At 38.4% G+C, this 21,517-nt stretch overlaps 2 protein-coding genes and 1 long non-coding RNA gene across 3 annotated transcripts; all 3 read right to left on the reverse strand.

Moving 5' to 3' along the window:
• Positions 1-14,644: 14,644 nt before the first annotated feature.
• On the reverse strand, positions 14,645-15,821 carry LOC147509039 (uncharacterized). The gene is made up of 4 exons (XR_015216490.1): positions 15,766-15,821; positions 15,057-15,093; positions 14,791-14,847; positions 14,645-14,679 (listed from the first exon to the last, which is right to left on the reverse strand). It is a non-coding gene; the product is annotated as an uncharacterized LOC147509039 (long non-coding RNA).
• Positions 15,822-17,089: 1,268 nt separating this feature from the next.
• Positions 17,090-18,151, reverse strand: LOC147509040 (uncharacterized). Its single transcript, XM_086597699.1, has one exon. It carries the CDS (start codon positions 18,149-18,151, stop codon positions 17,090-17,092), a length of 1,062 nt encoding a protein of 353 aa, XP_086453825.1.
• Positions 18,152-18,584: 433 nt separating this feature from the next.
• On the reverse strand, positions 18,585-19,103 carry LOC147509041 (secreted RxLR effector protein 78-like). Its single transcript, XM_086597700.1, has one exon. The coding sequence runs from the start codon at positions 19,101-19,103 to the stop codon at positions 18,585-18,587; it is 519 nt and encodes a 172-aa protein (XP_086453826.1).
• Between the last annotated feature and the right edge of the window lie 2,414 nt (positions 19,104-21,517).

The following is a 21,517-nucleotide window of genomic DNA, read 5'->3' on the forward strand; positions in this document are numbered from 1 at the left end:
CAACTTTATAAGATACTTTGGTATGGTGTGAGTTTTTCACCTCCAGCTGCAACTGTCTTGGACACAATTCCACGTTGTCCTTCAGTTTTGACTTAATAACTTTTGAGACCCATTTAGCATTTGCTTGTCGATTAGTTGCAACAACTTCATCTTGTGGACAAGTGTGTGCCTCTGTCAAGGTTATAATAACCCATATATCAGAACCAGTGGCCGGTTTTGCATACATATGAAATGTACATCCAACAGCCTTACACTTCATCACCACCCTTTCAGGAGCAATACTTGCACGATGTAAATCAAACATGTTTGCTATTGCATACGACTTCATGTGTTTGATGAGATCATCTCGAGTAGGGCAGTGTTGTCCAACTTTAGGAGGGATAAACTTCACTTGCAAATGAGCAGGACTGCAGGAGTAACATCCAAACCAGTACCTTCAGGGGTCTTCGGACTATGGGAAAAGTCGAGATTCTGACATCCTTGATGTAAGTCTTCGGATTTCAGGTCAATAGGTGAAACTACCACAACATTAACCATTCCCTCCAAATCAAAATCAAATTGACTTTGTCGTCCTTCGCCATTCTTAGTAATTGTCATAGGCGTGCCCCCCACCCAAAAAAAAAAAAATCTTCACCACGGTTCAGAGTAGACCATCGATCACCACTATCTCCATCCAATACTTGGACTTCACTATCATCATCATCATCCAAGACTCCTTCTTGCCCCCCTTCACCACGGTTCGGAGTAGACCATCGATCACCATCATCTCCATCCAATACCTGGACTTCACTATCATCATCATCATCCATGACTCCTTCTTGCCCCCCTTCACCACAGTTCGGAGTAGACCATCGATCACCATCATCTCCATCCAATACCTGGACTTCACTATCATCATCATCATCCATGACTCATTCTTGCCCTATGACACCTTCATCATCAACATGTCCATCCAATACTACCACATATTCTTCTTCTATTTCAACATCATGTAGTATTTCAACTTCATCTCCATCACCCACAATCTCATCAATAGTTACATTGGTGGCAATTCTATATTCGTCAGGAACGACCACTGCATCTCCATACGGATTTTGGCTATCAAAGTCATTATAATCAGGTTGATCAAGATCTCCAACACCAGTTTCACCAAAGTCCGCATTGGATTTTGCTACGATATATTAGTGAATAATATATCAGCAATAAGACTATATGATACTTAAAACATAGAAACCACGTACCTTCAAACAAATCAGGAAGTATAGTTGCTTCTATTCTATCTGAAAAGGTTTATGGTGAACTTCCCGCTTCAGTTGACACTTCCTCAAGCCAAAAATCTATGTTTCAACCAACATTCAGTAAGTACACATACCATTATCAGCAATATGTTCCTTAAGCACATGTGGTCCAACTCTCACCTGCCATGATCTTTTTGAATGTCGACAAGCTGTGAGGTTCAACAACTTCATGAATCTCATCATGTTCCACTTGATGAACACCAATTGTCTGTTGCTCAAGGGGATTATTTGGTGAGCATAACATGGTCAAAAGAACATTCAGTTCATAACTATCAGCAAGCATGTCCTTTACTATCACTAAATACAATATAAACAAATAGAATTACAAACCTATTGCTTCGTCCACAAGCTGTAATGGTTTGGCATAGGTTTTCGTACGAGCTAACATCTTTTCTTTCAAAAAAGTTTGTTTTCGCAGAGAAGGCCCTGTAGGAATCTCTTTCCATTCATATGAAATATTTTTATTTCATGGCTTCTCTCTGGGAAACACTTGTAGGGATATGTTCTTTAAATAATTGAGTAGCTACTTTTTTTCTTTTTCATACTCGGTGCACCAGGAGTAGATGTTGTAGCTCTTCATGCTCCTTGAGAAGGTGGTGTTACAACACACGCTTCCTTGATAACCCAAACTAGCATAGCTTTGGTCAGGTTCTTCTTCTGTCTCGTAATCATGTTGGCATAGTCAGTTTGTTCGTCGATTCGACAAGGGCACTTGTTCATTAGGTACCGCAAAGAGAAACTCGGCCACCTACTCGAACTTACAGCTTCCACAAGACTAATGAATCTTTCATAAGAAATGTCGACATCACACACTCTCAATTTCACCTCACTTCCGACATACTTCATCACCCCATGTTTGTCTGCTTTCATCTCACCATCATAATGAATAAGAACATCGAAGGAAACACCTGTAAGAGTTTTCACATTGAATACAATATAAAAGTTATCGCATTTAATACTGTTACACTTTTATGACAATAATATTCTAAAAAAACCTTAACAACAACGAAAGAATCAACATGGAAACCCGAGAACCATTGAAAGTTATAATATTTACTTGAAAATAACGATAGAATCTTAACAGTACATTGAAACAAAGCCCAACCAAACTCTACAGCCCAACATCCAAGACGAGATAGATAAGTTTTTAAAGGGTAAGTTAAAACAAAACCTACCTTTTTTATGTGAATGTGTGATGTTCTCCTCCATTTCAAACATGAGAGAGGAAGAAAAAACCAAGAAAACCTTAAACAAAAGTGGATACTTGTCTAAACTTTTGAAGGTTGGACCAAATATCGAGGTTCATGTTAGGGTATTATTCCCATTTTTGTAAAACGAAAATAAGTAATGAGTATAAATAATGTTGCTGATAGTAGTTATAACAATTGCTACATAATATATCCAACTTAACTTTGACTACTTCATTTATATTTTTATCAAAATAATATTGACGACACGTATATCTAGGGTAATCGAACGACTAATTCGTTATGGTCAGTCACAATCACCAAGTACACCCAAAGATTATTGCGTGTACCAGGTAGGTCAGAGAGTGTAGCAGTTCCACGACGGTTGTCTCAAAATACAACCAAGGGCAAAACAGTCAAAAAAACCTTTGAAAAGTCAAAATGTATGGGCGCGGTCTAATTGAGAAGGAATTGACATTATCATGGTCTATTTGAGAAATTACCATTTGTTTTTTAGAAGCATTTACATCAGTTTTTAAATTTACAAAACTAACCTTCAATGTTAACAGATTTGGTTCAGTGTGTTGAGTACAAAATAGTAATTGAATAGGGCAAATTTGGGTCTAATTTTAAGACAGAAAACTTGGCGTGGTGTTTTGGTCCGTTGGTGGGTATTGGGTCGGTTCGGATCCAAATTGCTACCTGGTTCTATTTTCTACAAATTAACCGATGATGATACGCGCACACAGGACGAAAACTAAAATTTAAAATAATAAAAATCACACTTTCTCTAATTTGTTTTTTTCTATGGCTTACTCTTCTTATTCACGTGTTGTTCCATTAATTGTTAGATTCTTACAGTTTAAAATATAATAATTGTGGGAGTTAATAATTTTGTATCCCATTAAAAAGTGGGATATTTACTCTCTATTTCATCTGTAAGTTGGTTTTTAGTTGGATGCTACAATGTTTAAGAGTTTAGAACTATTATTATTAGTTTGTGTTCCTAATTCATTCCAATAGGGGATTCTGAGTGTGTTCCAAGGCAAGTTAAGCTCCTCGAATTGAAGCACTAGTAGTCTAGCGACTGCAATAATTGAAGTTCAGTAGTGTAGTAGGAGTATTATGCAATAAACGAGACTATGTTATACTGTCAGAGTTGGTTATCCTAAAATCTGTTATATCATTTGAATTCGCTGACAAGTTATTTCATGCAGACAGTTAACTATTAACCTTAGAGACTTAAACTTTGTAGACACATGCATCGTATATCGCCCTTACTTTTTCTGTATCTTGCTCGGAGGTTAGGCATGTTCTCTTATGCGTTTTGTTTTTCTGAAAACATGCTTTGGCTCCTTCTTAGATTAGAACCTAGTATTTTACTTCTGGGTATCCATCTCACATTGATGAAATGTAATATCTAAATATTTGCAACCTGAACGGCTGATTATGTGCTCAAAAGTTGAAGGCTTTATCTTACAAGATGATGATCGGGAGTCAATTGTTATGTCTGACAAGAATGGGCAGAAATTTTCATGTTTCTTGCCTAAAGAGGAGAAAACAAAAACTAGCAAATTCCTTCCTCAGCAGAACACTAGCAGCTTGATTGTAGAAACAGAGAAAGGTTACGTTGAAGACACCAGATGAATTACTTGAAGTCCTGAAGGACAAATGTTTGTATAGGGTGAGGAAAATATTAAATGATTATCATTATATGTGTTCCTTTCTCCTTAGAAACTCTCATCGAATTTCCTGAGATGATTTTACAATTAAAATTGCTAAAATCAGGTCACTCGGAAACGAAATAAAATATTCTAGTTTAACACTTCACAGATTTCTGGGAAGTATAATGAGTGTCCAATCTGGTTTTCTTCTGTGTTTCAAATGTTTACCTTGCTTTATTATCTGTTCTTATGCAGCAAGAGGGTTGGTGGTCTTATGAGTTTTGTTATCAGAATAAGTTTCGGCAACTTCATTTGGAGGATGATAAGGTAGAATTTCGAATATCTGTCGAGGCCCTCTAATTAATGAAACTGTCACTTATGTAATGTTTATCATATGGAACTTATACGGCTATACAAGGTTTTCCCACAGATGTATTGGAAACATATTAACTACTGCTTCTTTTTCCCTTTTGCTCAATAGCACTGTATTTATAATTGGAAAAAAGTGGACCAAACTTATTAAAGGTTGCGGATTGATCTCGAATATCTTCTTCAATCTAACTATTTATTGCATATCCTTCAAGTTATATCTGAAATTTAATGACTAGTAAACAGTGGTGCTGGCAGAAGCCTCATTTCCTAAAACAGGGAGTTTTAGGAATAATTAGCACTTGACAAGAGAAAGGACAACAAAGTAAAAAAAAAAGAGGTTCTTTAGCTAAGAAAGAAAGTTATGATAATCTCGTAACAATGAGCCTGAGGGCGGGTAGTAGGGGTGGGCAATGGGCCGGGTCGGGCTAGCCCGGCCCTAAACATTTAAAACCCTTTAAATATTAGGGCCGGGTTGGCCTGGCCCTAAAGTCAACATAGGGTCGGGTCGGCCCGGGTCACAAGTCTAAATCTCAAGCCCTTACCCTACCCTAAGCTCTCTTTAAAGGTTTTAGGACAGGGCTTTAAGGCCGGGCCTATATATTTTCTTTTTTTTTACTACATCAGTTTTAAAACTCATTTATATTACAAAAATGTACAATAAGTACAAACTCAAAGTCCAACCAATCTAGTAATAATCCTGTATAAGTCCAAAAATTTAAAATGCACATCCACAATCTAATGAACTGAAGTACATCGAGAGTTCGAATTTGTTCTTCCCTTGTACTCAAACCTCACTAAAATTACATTTTAAATTGAAATACATAGACAAATAATTATATTATCATTTTAAAGGAAGAAGTAATAGATATAAAGAAGAAACATAATAGTTTTGGTTAAATGGTCATGGAAGTTGTTAAATTATTTGTAATATCATAAATTATTTCTATAATAGATTCAAACAAATGTAATATTACCTTTCTTCTAATTTAAAAGTGATTCAAGTTTTGTATATGGAAATGAAAATATTGGCTTTTGAACAAGTGATGGAGAAAGGTTTGAGATTACAAATGTCATTTTTCCGACAAAGGTTGTTTTTGGTTTCTATGTTACAAATGTCCGCTCGTATTTTTGCTTTTAATGGTGTGGAAGGAAATCTTTAGTTTTAGACTTGGCTTGGATGTGAATAAAAATATAATTTATAAGAAATAAGAAAAAAGAAATTGAGAATAATAAGTTATGGACTTTGACTTGATGATCAAAGGAATAAAGTCTTATTTTTTATTAGGCTAGTGCTCATTGTTCTTCATGGTCATTAAGTTGACAAGTTTTTGTTATATAAGACAAGTTATTGGAAGTACCCTTGGGTGTAAGTGATAAATTACAAAGGACAATGTTATTTTAATTGAAAATATTTAACAAAGAGTTGGACAATTATGGTATGTGTATTTATAGTGAAAGTGTGAAACAGGGCCAGTTAGGGCTTGGTTAGGGCTTGGTTAGGGTCGGGCTAATGAGGGCTGAATTAGGGTCGGGCCTATGTTTTAGAATCTTAGCCCTAGCCCTGCCCTAGAAGGCATTAGGGCCGGCCCGGCCCGGCCCTAAACTCTGTGAGGGCTTTAGTTGTGAAGGCTTTATAGGGCTTAGGGTTGGGTCGGTCAGGGCCGGGTTAGGGTCGTTAGGGCCAAATTCCTACCCCTAGCGGGTAGGGATACAAAATTTTGGTATCTGTGCAAGTAATTTCTGTTACATTAATCAATACAGTCATCCTATAGTTTGTGTTATGAAGATGTTGCATATTCTGATTACTGTACTTTGGGATAGTTGTATTCATAGTACAAAATATTGGGATATGGCAAAATATCGACCTCTGATTTATGGATATGTATCGTGGATCCCCCTATGTGGGGATATATTACATTTTGGTATTTGTAAATATCATGGATATATCGAGATATATCGATAAATATCGACAAATATCCACAGACTATGTGTGGGTATTTCTGACTGCAAATATCGATAAATATCTACAAATATCGATAAATATCGATAAATATTTATATTTTCTTTGAATGTGGTCATTATAAATGTTGAATTTGATCAGTCCTTACAAGTGTGAATAATGGAGAAGATTGTGATGGGTCGAGTTTTTGGTCGAGCTCGCTTTTGGGACGAAACGCCTACATATCAAGATTTTGTGATGAACTTGAATCAAGTCAGACATTGTTCCCCCCTTTCCTCTGTCAGCTCAAGTCCTTGTCTTGATGAGAATAAATGAGCTTTTAGCCAGTGTATTTATAAGCGCGACTGATGCTACGACTTTAACTAACATAGCTTCGTTGGCGTTCTTGCCCGTTCGTGCATGTGCGAGTTGTCACCCTCGATTCGGACGAGGTGTTATGTTAATAACGATCTATCATGAGTCACGGAGGTTATCACCTCGTTCTCGACAAGGTGTTATGTTATAACGATCTTCCATGAGTTTTCTGATTAAGTGTTGGACACGTGCATAATATATATAAATATATTATTCCCTCACGATCATACTTTTTAATATAAATTACTCTCTAATACTCAAAAATACACCTCGAATTCCTACATATTACATTGACTTTTCATTCTTTAACAATGAATCTTGAATTTTTTTCTACATATTACAATACTTGTTGCACTTGCACCGAAGCGCTCAATCATATAAGCGATCTATTAGATCTTCTGTTGTGATTGAATCCATGATGAGAGCGTGAAGGCTCAGAACCACGATGTCCATAGATGCCTTGCCTATAGAGTCTATCCAACACTCTAACGTCTTGGGGAGACAACCAACACAACTCCAATCCACTTCATCGGGTTGTCAATATGGCGTGTTCAATTACATCACTTGCCAAAACTATGCTCCCACTAGTATCCTCCCCATCACGCCATAAACCGCATCCATCATCTTGATCGGGGCAATCTACAACATATTGTAGCCCTTTGGTTGAAGCGAGGATTTTACATCCTTCAATGGAGGTTGTTATTTGGGACAATATGGGAAGCATAAATAAAACAGAATAGAATGGTCTTGGTTCGTCCTCACCCCTTGATGGAAAGAAGGTATTTTCGAGAAGATCCGAGCCTTTAGCATGCAGGCAAAGGGTGATTCCACCAAGTACTTCCCAACAAACAACACTGAATCAAGAAGATCCTCTCCTTTTCTATGATCATGATCCTTTTCCTCTTGCAAGAACTCTAGAACCTTACCCATCGTCTCGTTCGGACTATTGACCATCATTATTCCTATGCTTTTATCAATATAACTCTCATTGATTTCAGAGACGTTTTCTGCTGAGACCGATTTCATCATCTTTTCTGTTGAGACTAATTTCATCATCTTTTCTTATGATGATTCCTTCACGTATGAATCTTCAGCACAGATGCGCGCACACAAGAACAACTAGCCCTAGCATTTCCAGAGAGATAAGAGATAAGAGAACGAAGATAACAATAAAACAGTCATTGAATACCAAAGACACGTGGCATCTTTAATTATTACAAAACTCTGGACGTGATATAGACCAACTAAGCAAAACCTAAACTACACAGAGACAGAAAAATCCTACAAAAATTTCTGCAGAGTTTCCTCTGTATTTTCGATATTTCATAAATTTAAATCCTGTCATAACCTTCAAATCCAATAAAACTACACCCAACTACTAAAAGAAATACTGATTCGCAGAACTGGCTACTTAACCATCTCGACTAGTGCCAGTTAAGTCAAGTAACTAATCCTTGAATCAAAAAAATTCTACAAAAATTTTGGCAGAATTTCCTCAGTATTTTCAACATTTCATAAGCTTAAATCCTGTCATAACTTGGAAATCCAATAAAACTACACCCAATTACTAAAAGATATACTGATTCGTAGAACCGGCTACTTAACCATCTCGACTAGTGCCAGTTAAGTCAAGTAACCAACCCTCGAATCAAATATCGACAAATTCAAGCTAACTAGAGGAAGGAACAGCTTGGTTCAGCTCACCTCAGGGCTCAAAGTAGAGGAATAAAATTTCAAAATTGTTACGACTTTCTACTTATGCTGATTTCCACAATTCTAAACGCATATGAAATGATAAACTAGCTAGATTAAGAATTGAAGAAAGCAAGTCAAATAAGTGAATAACATATGTGAGCTGGAAAGGTAATTCTTTCAAGACAAGCTATAAATTTTAAGAAACAAACCTATAGATTTCAAGATAGCTACTCTTAGAAGTTAAAATAAGGTTGATAAGCTAATAGAATCCTTAAGGGATAAGCAAGTAACAGGGGCATCAATTAAGAGCAATAGTACCTGTGCAGAGAAACATAAGCTAGTATGAACTTGTAGCAGTTTACTTCTCTGAGGCAGAAAAGTTGGTTCACAGTATCAAAAAGTGGAGAGATGCTATCTTTGTTGAAAGCGTCTGATCGTCAAGAAATTCAAAAAAGATGCAATTGTAACTAAGAAATAAGCAAGCCCAACACTACATTAAGAAGAAAACATATGAAATTGAAGGATATAAATATCAGCTCAAGAACCGGATCAAATCCCCACGGATCTTGATCTGAAATTTGTTTTATATGATTGTCATCTCCCTATTCTAGCTTCTCTGCTGCCAATCCTAAGTACAAGTGTTCATCAAAGACAAAGCTTATCAATATAGCTTCTTTTTGTTACTAGACACTCGGCTTAATTAAAACAAATAAAACCCCATAGGAAGATTATTGTTTTCTCCTTACGGAACAATTACTACGGCATTCGAGCGCATGGAGCTCTACATTTTTCTTCAAGATCTAAGTGGCTCACCAAAAACATAACAATTACAACTAATCCATAGACATAAAGAACTCACAAAACATAGCGATATTTTGTACTATGACTCAAACTTTATTCAAAACCAAGAGAGGTGACACTCCAAACCATTAAACATGATAAAAACCGATGACCAATACAAAAAACACTTTAACTTTATTCCAAACCAACAGAGGCTGACACTCCAAACCATTACAAAGAAGACTACTGCCAGAATGATTTGCGACCTTCTTGTATGCCTTTGACACCATGTAATGTCGATTCAAAAAGAAAATCATTACAATACTGGTTCCAAGTGAGGAAGTTTTCCACGTACAAGTCATACGCTGACTGATCCAAGTTCTTGCCACACAATTGAAGGTAACCAATAATCGGATACCCAGTTTCTTCAACAACGGATCGACTCGGAGGTTCCCATACAGTTCCCCATGCAGGTGGAGGCATGTCCACACTATGGTCCGAGAATGGCTGAACATCTTCCATACTTTGGTCCTTTTCATTCCATCCTCCATAAGAATGACGAGGAGGTGCATATTGTTCTGAAGGTAGCACAAATGTAGATTCAATAGAATACTCGTGAGATGGAGCATTCCAATCTCCATAAGACTGAGGGGACGCATATTGTTCCGAAGAAGTAGCATAGGTGGAAGTAGTAGAGTATGCTTGAGGATCATTCCAATTCCCATAATATTGAGAGCGTGAATATTCTTCGGAGGATTAAGCATATGAAGAGTCGTAGAATATTCAACCATATTTGAACCAAGAGAAAAATATCCATAAAGCTGATCATAAGAAAACAATCCTCCAAATTGGCCCGCCAACGAGTCCCCACTTGACATCTCGACCCGATGAGGCGACCCTTGCCCATAAAACAATTGCCGGAGTCCGTGCTCGTGTAGGATCTGCTCTCCTTTGTCGACCTTTTCTTTGTGAGAGATCCTCGTTGGCGGAAGCACCATGGTCGAGTCTTGAGTTGCATGGTCAACCCCATCCTCTCAATAAAGTATACTCCTCTATTATCACGGCCTTTGTGAGGAACCACCAGTTGCTTGTTGAGACCCAACAACGGTGCATCCACCCTACCACTTGGTGGGCATTTGTGAGGACCCACCCTTGATTGTTGTGAGGATCCACCCTTGATCTGGCGTGCATTAAGGACCCACCCCTTGACTGGCGCATTAAGGACCTTGGTGCTGTCACCCGTTGTGACCCAACACCACCACCAATGGAAACTCTAGGTTGTTGTGACTGAACCCCATCATTACCATCAAAACCTGGAGGACCACCACCACCTACTCGACTCGGACCACTGCCATCTCCACGACCACCACCACCTCCTCGACTTTGACCACTAGCACGAACTTGAGCATGATCATCATCAAAACCAGAGGGACCACCACCACCTACTCGACTCGGACCACTACCATCTCCACGACCACCACCACCTCCTCAACTTGGACCACTGGCACAAACCTGAGCATGATCATCATCAAAACCAGGAGGACCACCACCACCTACTCGACTCGGACCACTACCATCTCCACGACCACCACCACCTCCTCGACTAGGCCCACTGGCACGAACTTGAGCATGATCATCATCATCATCATCGCTATCGTTATCGTCATCAACAACATTGTAAGCATTATCGTGCTCCCCATCACTAGGCATTCTCCATGCATCAGGATCATAATATGTTTCACCATCAAGTTGAGTGTCATTAGAAGATTGAGCTGCTTCAAAGTTATCCTCAGGATTGGGATTCAGAACAGGTTCCCAATTTCCATCTATTGGCACACCAGATTGCTCTGCAATATATGAATTAGGACGACCACTTTCATCTAATAATGCCTCAGGGGTTCTCTCTCTGTCATCGACCCAATCAAAAATAGGACAGTCTGAGTCATTATCGACTAGGTACAATGATGTGAGGTCCAAGATCTTCTTCTCTTCTTCAAATTGGTTCTTTAGTTGGACATGCTTGCTTTTCAGTCGAAAGTTGTAGTGGACAAAGACTCGATCCTCCAGTGACTCGGTTCTCGAGTTACAACGTTTCGCCGAGTGTATGAATCCAAACGTGCTCCAATTCCTCTCACATCCAGATGATGAGGTAGTTTGTGAGAGGATCCGTATAGCTAACGTTTTCAAGTGGTCGACATAACCGCCTTCAATATTCATCCACCAATCAGCTGCGTCAATGACAAACAATGTAGACTATATTATATAATTTTGTATGGACTAAAACTAGAATAGGTCGGGTTACAAGTTAAGTAGTGGGTTAACAATGAAACTAACCCGGCATGACTTTGGTTCTTCCATATACAAGAATTGGTATGAGAGAATACCCCCGAAGCCTCTCGATAAGCTTTACATTCATTTAAGCAAGCCAATTGATCGATAGGTTTGGGATCAATTGGTTAATGGATCTGCATTCTGAGAGGAACTCCCCATTGTATGCAACATTTTCACTATCAGGGCCGTAAATTACGGCAGGATTAAGGTAGTGTGCTACAAGCAAATTTGTAGCATATTAGCTTACAAATGCAGTTATGGTACAATTAAATAAACCTCGAAGTTAACAAAAATATTACCCGGCTTTGTGTAATGGGTGCCCCAATTGGTTGTTCCACCTCCTCTTAATGATTCCAACAATCCATTCGGCGGCGAATCTTCCTCCAAACTTGCTCAATTGTTATTTCTACCCATCTGTGTAAAAATGGCATGGTCGGTTTATCATCCCTATCCACCTTCCGCAATAAAACCACAATGGGTTCTAATACAACTACAATCCCCTTCACATTCTTGCAAAATTCTCGGTCGTTTATAATATCCTCGACCATCATCATCTGGACTGTAGGATTATCATTCTTGATTTCAAGATATCCTTCGGAAGTAAACATTGACCAGAGCTTGTTCTTTTTCTTCAGCAAACTTTTCAATGCCATGTAATTACTGGCAAATCTAGTTGGACCAGCTCGGACTAAGTCTCCACCACACACTTCCCTGATAAGGGAAACAACTCGAGAGTGGTTATAAATGAAAGTCGTGATATCCTTCGCCTGATCAAGGATTGCTTTCGTTGACAGGGCTCGAGAAAATTCTTTCAAGATAAGGTCTATAGAATGAGCCGCGCATGGGGTCCAGAAAAGGTTATACCCTATTGTACAAGAAGTAGTTTAGTAGACAGTTCATACAAAAAACCTATTTGCAAAAGGAATCTAAAATGAGAGAATAAAACTTATTTGTAAGTATACCATTTTCTCTTGCAAGCATCTCTCCAGCTTTCTTAAAATTCGCCCCGTTGTCCGTTACAATCTGAACAACATTCTCCTTGCCAACCTTGTCAATAACACGTCTCATGTGTTTCAGTAAGTGGCGATGATCTTTCTTGTGTTTCGATAGATCAACGGACGAATCAAAAGTCATGAGCCCATCACAATACACCATGAAGTTCATCAAGCACTATCGCGTTGGACCAGTCCAGGAATCACACATAACAGTGACACCATATGTAGACCATTTTATTTTCATATGGTCAATATACAATTTGCACTCTGCCTTAAGCTTTTGCAACTTTTAATTTAGTAGCTGATAGGCTGAAGGAGGGGTCACTCCAAGACCGGCACGACATGCCTCATCGAACATCGGCTTGTAATACGGGTTGTTGGCCACTGCATTTGGAGACAAGTTTCCCCAAAGTACAAATCTAACCACATTTGTTCTAAACACCCCACTTTTGACTTACGGCTGGCGTCATCGGTGGGCCGGATGGTTGATTAACATCGGGCCTTTTTTCGGTGAATCAACATCAATAAGCTCGGGATACCTAGTGCTCTTCGAACGGGAGAAGAAAGACATAAGACCTTTGCCTTTGCTAGAGCTTGTGCTTGGAACATTGGAGTTCTCTCTGGTTGGACCCCTCCTATCCCACGAGCCCGTCTCGCAGAACCTCTTGTACTCATCTCTAGATTGTTGCCGAGCCATCTCGAACTCGTTGTCATCCTCGTCTGAGTCTTCTCCAGGACGGTGTGCATGCATGACAGCTCTATAATGTTCTTGAGCTATGTTTTTTCCATTTCTCTTCTCAATTCCGGACTCAATTATTTGTCGGAACATGTCTCGAATTTCCTTTCCACACTTCAAACATTTCTCAACATTTTTGTTCCCTCCGCCAAGATGTACTTTCAGCCTTGTAATGCCACCTCCAGCTAAAATCTTATCACGATTTGCACTTTGTGCCCGTTTTATTTCGGGGATACGGATAGCGTGGTCCCACCCGATATCAAATCCCTTTGGCATTTCTATCCTCATTTATCACAAACGAGAATAATTTAATATATACATCAAACCAAAACATAATTAAATTTGATGATTCCTATTTAAAAATACATTGATCAAGTACGTGGTATGGTCTTATAACTCAAATTCCAATGTTGCCTTAATTGTGTCTGGCTCTTTTTCTACATTTAATTCTAATAGTCAAGCATCAAAATATTAACAATATCAAACAATTACAGTCAAGTTAGAAACCGGCATCCGGGCTTGTGATCGGAATTAACCAATCTTTAAACAAGTAGGAACTCTCAGATCACCCGTAGGTGCACCGTGTTCTGGAACCAAACTGTACTTTGAGTGATATCAAGAATATTCCAATGCTAACTGTGTACTTTTATTGATATTCCAATGTTGCCTTAACTGTGTCGGGCGCTTTTCCTACATCTAATTCTAATATTCATGCATCAACCAATGCTAATCATATCTTCCCTGTACTTAGAAATAACGGTATAAATCATTTAGACAATTTTACCATTGCATTATATTTTTAACACTAACTTGCTTGTTTATAAAACAAAATAGCTAAAAATATTTTGACAGAGTTTCCTTTGTTTATTCAACTTTTTGACCACATGTATTATGCCTAAAATACTCATATAGTAAAATAATGAAAAAAAAAAACAACAACAACAACAAAAAGACAAACATAAATTCTATAACTATCAGTTCATCCATAGAATCTAAATACCAAGTTAAATTACATTAGCCATTCAAATTAATTTAAAGTCATGCACAAATAAAATATAAAAAACATATAACCTGCACACTTGATAATTAAACCAAGAATAAATCCTAACATTACCTAATATACAAACCAAATGACTTTACCATGGCACACAACCAAAACATATCCCTTATATGCATACAAACACCCACAATTTTAGTTGTTGCAAAAACACAACAAGCAACAAATAAAAATAGTATACGAAATGGGTAGAAGTTTTACCTCAAGAGAATCAGAATCAAACTCCACTACTGCAAATCAAACTCCACTACTGCACTAACAATGAACAAGTTATTTGAATTATTCTTACTAATAAATGCTCGACTTTCTCACTCATAATACTAGAAAAATTGATATTTGCTGGGAAAAAAACACGACGTACCTAGTGCGCAACAACCAAAAGTGGAGAAGAACAAACCACTGAGATAACACGACGTACCTAGAGTGCAACAACTAAGTTACAAATCAAACTCCACTACTGCACCAACAATGAACAGGTTATTTGAATTATTCTTACTAATAAATGCTCGACTTTTTCACTCATAATACTAGAAAAATTGATATTTCTTTGGAAAAAAAACACGGCGCACCTAGTAAATTAACAACCAAAAGTGGAGAAGAACAAACCACTGAGATAACACGACGTACCTAGAGTGCAACAACTAAGTTTTCAGCTGTGCTTATGCTGCAAAATAGAAAAACAAGCAACCACTGAGAACATACTTGTATTGCTAAAGTTTTTTAAATTGTTATCTGACAATTGTTTTAAGGCTTCAGTATAATTTTCATCTCAATTACTATAATATGTTCACATCTACCCCTTTGGATGTTGCTTGGTACACATCAATTCATGGAAGAGTTTGCTCTACCCTCAAAGACAAGGACCAAAGATAGGTACAATCCTCTTCTAGATGATTTCAAGAATAGAAAATATCTTATGATATACATAACTCAAATATAAAACCACCACTTAACATCACATTCTAAAAAAAAATTGGCAGAGTTTCCTTTGTATTTTCAACATTTCATAAATTTAAAACCTGTCATAACTTGCACACTTGATAATTAAACTAAGAATAAATCCTAACACTACCTAAATATACAAACCAAATGACTTTAATTACCATGGCAAACAACCAAAACATATACCTTATATACATGTTACGTTATAAAAACATTTATTAAGTACCTATGTTATTGCTTCTTTGACTTCTTTTGGTGAATAGTATTTGGATTAAGCCTAGGAGAATCTTTGACTGAATAAGTAAATATCATTGAATAAGTAAATACCATTTAATGTTGTAACAAACAACTAAGAGTAAATAAAACTAGTATACGAAATGGGTAGAAGTTTTACCTCAAGAGAATCAGAAGCCAACTCCACTACTACAAATCAAAGTATGAAATGGTAACCTAAAACGGATAAATGTACAAAGTGTTACTCAATTTTTGTTTTCATTACAAGCAAAAACAAAGATAGGGTCATATATTAACCTCTTCTTCGGAAATGCGTCTCACTGCAATAATAGTTGCTTGGCCACCTCTATCCTGCAATGGGACTCAAATGATTTAAGATTAGTAGCACAAGATAGATGAAGCAAAAGCAGTCATTTAGGGAGCTGTGGAGAATTACAGTAGAATTGAAAAATATTTCTAATGGATCTCATTTAAAATAGGCTTGCCAATAAAAAAATTCCAATGACTAATCTATACTATCTACCAAAAAGCACGATGTTCCTTATCGTCTTCTCGTCTTATTATATCATAAATGAAATTCATATCATATTTCATATAGCAAGCGATACTCGAACCCACCAAGCAAGATCGACCTTCTTTTTATTTATAGTATCGCTTATCGTGGACTGGAATAAAGGCAGTTCAAAATCGCTGATAGCTGAGCTTATCGTAGTTCCCCTTGGTCCGCGATATGCTTGGCCTGCAAGTAGTGTAGTTGCTTATTTGTAGTGAACTAGGATAAAGCGGCGTTCTTCACACAAGATAGAAGGAAGCAAAGCACCCGTAGAAACCTATGGGGGGGTGATTGGTTGGGGAGAATATTCGAGGAGGAGTGGGGAGTCTCGATCCGGCGAGAAGCACCAATAGCAATAGCCATAGGGGCCGAGATCCGGCGCGTAAGCGTGATTCGACCTCCGGTGCATGGACTCCCCGCCCTTCCGATTCGAGAACAAATAGCCCCTATACCTATTCATTCGCGCCAGGATTCGAGGTTTATGCTTCTCCCCCGACAGACCACAGCGATAGAGTAAAACCTCTCTACCTCTAACTAAAACACGGAAAACTACTACTTTTAAAGCCTTAAGCTAGAAAGTCCCGCCATCTATATTCAAGGGAGCACCCTTCTTTCTGATAACGAGGGAGACATTGCTCATTCCGTACTTAATCACACGAGGTTTTCTCTTTGTTTTATCGTGTGCTATTGTTTTTTAGAACATCATGTAATCAAGTGGTTATTTAAAATTATTAATTTGCAATGTTCAACTTCATATATAAAAGGTCTTGGGACCATACTATGGTAAAGCATTTCTTTTCTCCTTGAAAGTCGGGGTTATTTCACCCTTCCATTTCATCTCCTTCTGCCAACACCAGGTTCGCCATCAACGGGATAATCCTAGTCGACAAAACCTCAGTTTTCCCCTTAGGCTGGTAGTTTCCTTCTATGCCTAGTCTTTCCAAAGAACACCCATGGTAGCAAGATAGCTCTCCTTTATAGACTGCAGTGTTTTGCCAAGATAAACCTTCATATCATTTAGAATCTGCATACTCAAGAAACTCGGTAATCTTTTCCTGCCTTTCTTTAGACGCCAGTTCCTCTCATTCCAAATCGCATGGACTGTTGCGCACGTGAAGGCCCGCAGAATTTCATTTTGCATTGAGTTCGCTCTGCATAGTCTCATTAAGAAGTACCACTCTTCATGCGATCTCTTCACCTGCCCAGACAAGCCCAAAGCTAGCTTTATCCTCGCCCAAACTTGCGTTGAGAACTTGATCAAAAAAGATGCGAAGAACATTCGCTGGCGTGACCGGCATAAGCAACAGCTGGATACATTTATGACTTTCTTGAACATAAGTCGATTTTGGGTGGGCAGGGATCCAGAGAAGAGCTGCCATACAGTAAAAGAGTGTTTGGGCACCGATAACTTACCCCAAACAAGCTTGAACCATTTCACTTTTCCTCGAATATTCTTGAGCGAGAGATAAGCCGATGCAAGGGAGAAGCGACCAGTGCTTGTTGGAGTCCAGATGACTCGATCCTCTGCCAAGAAGCTGTTTACCTCCATTTCCATGATACACTTTTTCAGTTCGCAGCTTGGTAATTGACAAATGGTATTTGACCAACTCCCATTTTCAATAATCGATCCAACACAAGCATCATCAGGAATAGAAGTTGCTAGCAGTTCCTTAGCTTGGGCGTTGAAGATCAAAGGGCCAGAACACCGCGGATCATGCCAGAAGCTCGTTTTTAAACCATCAACAATACTGTATCTCACACTCTTCCAGGCAGCCTCCCTGTGCCTAAGGATGCCTCTCCACACCCAGGAACAGTCCTTGGGTTCTTTCATAGTCCAGAAATGTCCCCCCTTTATACGATGCTCCCATGTCCATTTCACCCACAAGCAATCATATTTCTGAGCAATCTTGACAACGAGCCCACAGTATGCCACTTTGTTCCAAGTTCTAGGATCTAGCAGCCCAAGCCCACCTTGGTCTTTGGCCACTCTCATGGTTTCATGACTCGCATGATGCATCTTCCTCTCCATGGAAGGTCCAGCCCAGATAAATAAACCTGTTACATAGCTTTGCTACCTTATCCAGCACCATTTTCGGCAAAACAAAGGTTTTCACCCAATACGTTTGGAAAGAGGAGAGGACCGACTGAACAAGCTGCACCCTTCCTGCACGGCTAAGAGTTGCATTTTTCCAATTTGAAATTCTCCCCGTTATTTTCTCAATGAGTGGGAGGCATTCCTTAATACCCAATCTGGTGGCCGTGAGAGGTAAGCCGAGGTAGGAGACTGGAGGAGTAACCAAGGAGATTCCTAGAACTTCTGCAAGTTGTAGCCCTTCTTCCTCGGACATACTACCCCGTGAGGAGGGTAGTTTTGCATTCTTGAGCAAGTAGCCCTCCGTTGCATTAGAAAATGCGCCAAAATTTCTTTATCGCGCCGGAAGTGACTCCATATCACCTTTACAGAAGAGCATAACATCATCGGCAAAACAAAGGTGCGAGATACCAATCTTTCTACACTTGGAGTGAGCATGGATAGACTTTGACCTAAGCCCTTTTTGCAACATAGCACTTAACACCTCCATCACAAGAACAAAAAGATACGGAGAGACCGGGTCACCTTGCCTTAGCCCTCGCTTTCCTTCAAAATATCCTTCAGGTGTCCCATTAACTAGAACGGAGTAAAACGGAGATGAGAAGCACATCTTCAGCCATTCGACAAACAACGGGGGGAACTTAAATCTCTGTAGGATCACCAAGAGGGAATTCCAGCTTATAGAGTCGTAGGCCTTCTTGATGTCCAGCTTTATTGCACACCTCTTTGGTCCTCTCTTCCGGCCATAACCTCGCAAAAGTTCATGAGCAAGCAACAAGTTATCCTGTATAGTCCTCCCAGGCACAAAAGCCGATTGTGCACAAGAAATCAAAGAAGAAATACATAATTTCATTCTGTTAGTGAGAACTTTAGATACACATTTGTAAATAATGTTGCAACATGCTATAGGTCTAAAAGACTCAACACTAGAAGACATTCTCTTCTTCGGAAGAAGACTGAGGATTGTGGAATTTATACCTCTAGGCATCTGCTTATGTTGGAAAATGTACTGGATGGCTCTTATTACATCATTGCCAACAACATCCCAACACTTCTTGAAAAAGAAAGCGTTAAACCCATCAGGTTTCTTGAAAAAGGTTTCTTGGTTGTTTCATGGGAGTTATGTTATCTATTTAGCCTCTGTTTGGCAGCATGGATTCGCCAACCTGTACAAGGAAAAAGACCCTAGATAAGATATTTAATTGTTTGGTCCAGTCCATTTTCAGTGTATGGGCCACAATTTATGATTTGCGAAAACATAAATGGCCCAAAATCGGGTGGATCGTTATCATAGCAAATAGGTGCGATTTACTGACGTGTACAGTGGGAAGGAGGAGAGAGAAAAATAAAATAAAAAGTGAGTGTTGTCATCTTCACTCTTTCTCCTGGTCTCCACTCCCAAGTAAGCTTTCCCTGCCTCTCTCTCCCTCTTCCAATCTTTACCCTTTCAAGAAAACGTTCCTCCTTTCTCTTTCTCTCATCTCTTTCATATGATTTCATCAATTTTTTTTTATGTTGTTTGGGTCAAATCCAACTTTATAATATTACAAATCTTTCAAAATTTGACCTCCATTAATGGCTAAAACATTTTTGTTTGAACTCCATTCAATGACTCAGGTAATTGAAGAAATAAGGATATGCAGTCAATAATTTTGAACAAGAGGAATTTGTTGGAGAATTCATTTTGAACTACCAATTTTCTTGCAAAGTTATAATTGATTATATATAATTTTGAACTGTGGATGTTGGATGTTGTTTGTGGATTGTAAAAAATGTTGTGGTGGGTTTCAATCGTTATCAATAAGGTTAGTGACAAATTGACAACCAAACACTCCAAGAATCTACTTGAATGACAACAGAACTGTGCAAAACAATAGTCTGAGTAATTCATTCCGGGTGTCCTTCACTTGAATTTGGTGAGCTAAACACGTTGAACTACTACAGAAATTCTTGGTGCCAAACAGAGCCTTAAAGAGCTCCAAAAATGAATTTACACTACCTTTGATCAATAAACTTATTTCTGTACAACTTTTATCTCTCTTATCAATCTTCTTTCTCAATATTTTTCCCTTAAATATTCATTTTCCTTAATTAAATCCTTCCCTTTCTTCTAATTCTCCCCCGAGAACTCCGTTTTTTAATATTTCTTTATGCTTCCGCTCCATCATATGGTATTAGAATGAATAATAGCTTTGCTAAAATGAGTGAAACTTGTTTAAGTTGTCATCAGGTAAGTAAATTTGTTGTCTAATGAGTATACATGCAAATCACATTCACAAAAAACTACGACCCTTTTTACTGTAACAATTTATGTATGGTCTTATTTGACCGTACTCATCCAAAATGAGCAAGATAGGACAGTACTGAAATCCATTTTATGGCTACAAGTTGGGTTGTTATTTGAGTTCGTCTACCCCGAGGATATCCTCATAGGGACGCCAGCCGAGACCGTTGGATCCGAGATCCAATGGTCCGAAAATAAAAAACAAACCCATATTCTCTCTCTTCCTTTTTGTTTTTGATTTTCGGACCGTTAGATCTCGGATCCAACGGTCTCGGAACACTCATCCCTATAGGGATATCCTCGTGGTAGCCCATATCTTGTTATTTTCTACTTCTCTTTTTTAAAAGTCCTTGTCTACTGTTCCACACCAACCTATTGTCCTATTCTACCTTGACTTTCTGATCTTACCAAATTCCAATCATTCAAGATGAGACACAAGATTCGCTATTCAAAATATCATTAAAGTTTACCATTGGCACTTTGGTTTTTGCCCATTAGGATATTTGTAGATGAGATAGTACAGAGTGACAATGGCTATATGAATTACTCTGTTCTTGCCCTGTAATGCCTTTATCCCACTGTTTGGCTGCCAAACTAAGATGGCAGAGACCCTATCCACATAAGAGGGGGTATCGCGCATATCTTTAGTTAAACCTGTCTCTTTGAATTACCAATAATGACTCTAGGTATGAAGTTTCTTCCATTTTCTGGAAAGCAATCATCTTCTAGCTTTGCAGTCAAACCAATAATGAATAATCATAACTTGTGTTGCCATATTATGATTTATTCTTATTAGAATATGTTAGTATTAGTATATATCCAATATGAAAAGTCTCATGTTTCTATAAGTGTGGATATCCATATCTAGTAGTTGTTATTATCATATTTTAGGTTAGTATAAGTATGTAACTCTGGATAGAGAACAAACTCTCTTTCAGGCTGAGTCCAATGCCTCCCTATCCCTTTAAAAGTAGAGCTAAAGT

The sequence above is a fragment of the Coptis chinensis genome, chromosome 3, assembly GCF_015680905.1.
Source record: "Coptis chinensis isolate HL-2020 chromosome 3, ASM1568090v1, whole genome shotgun sequence".
NCBI classification, from domain to species: Eukaryota; Viridiplantae; Streptophyta; class Magnoliopsida; order Ranunculales; family Ranunculaceae; genus Coptis; species Coptis chinensis.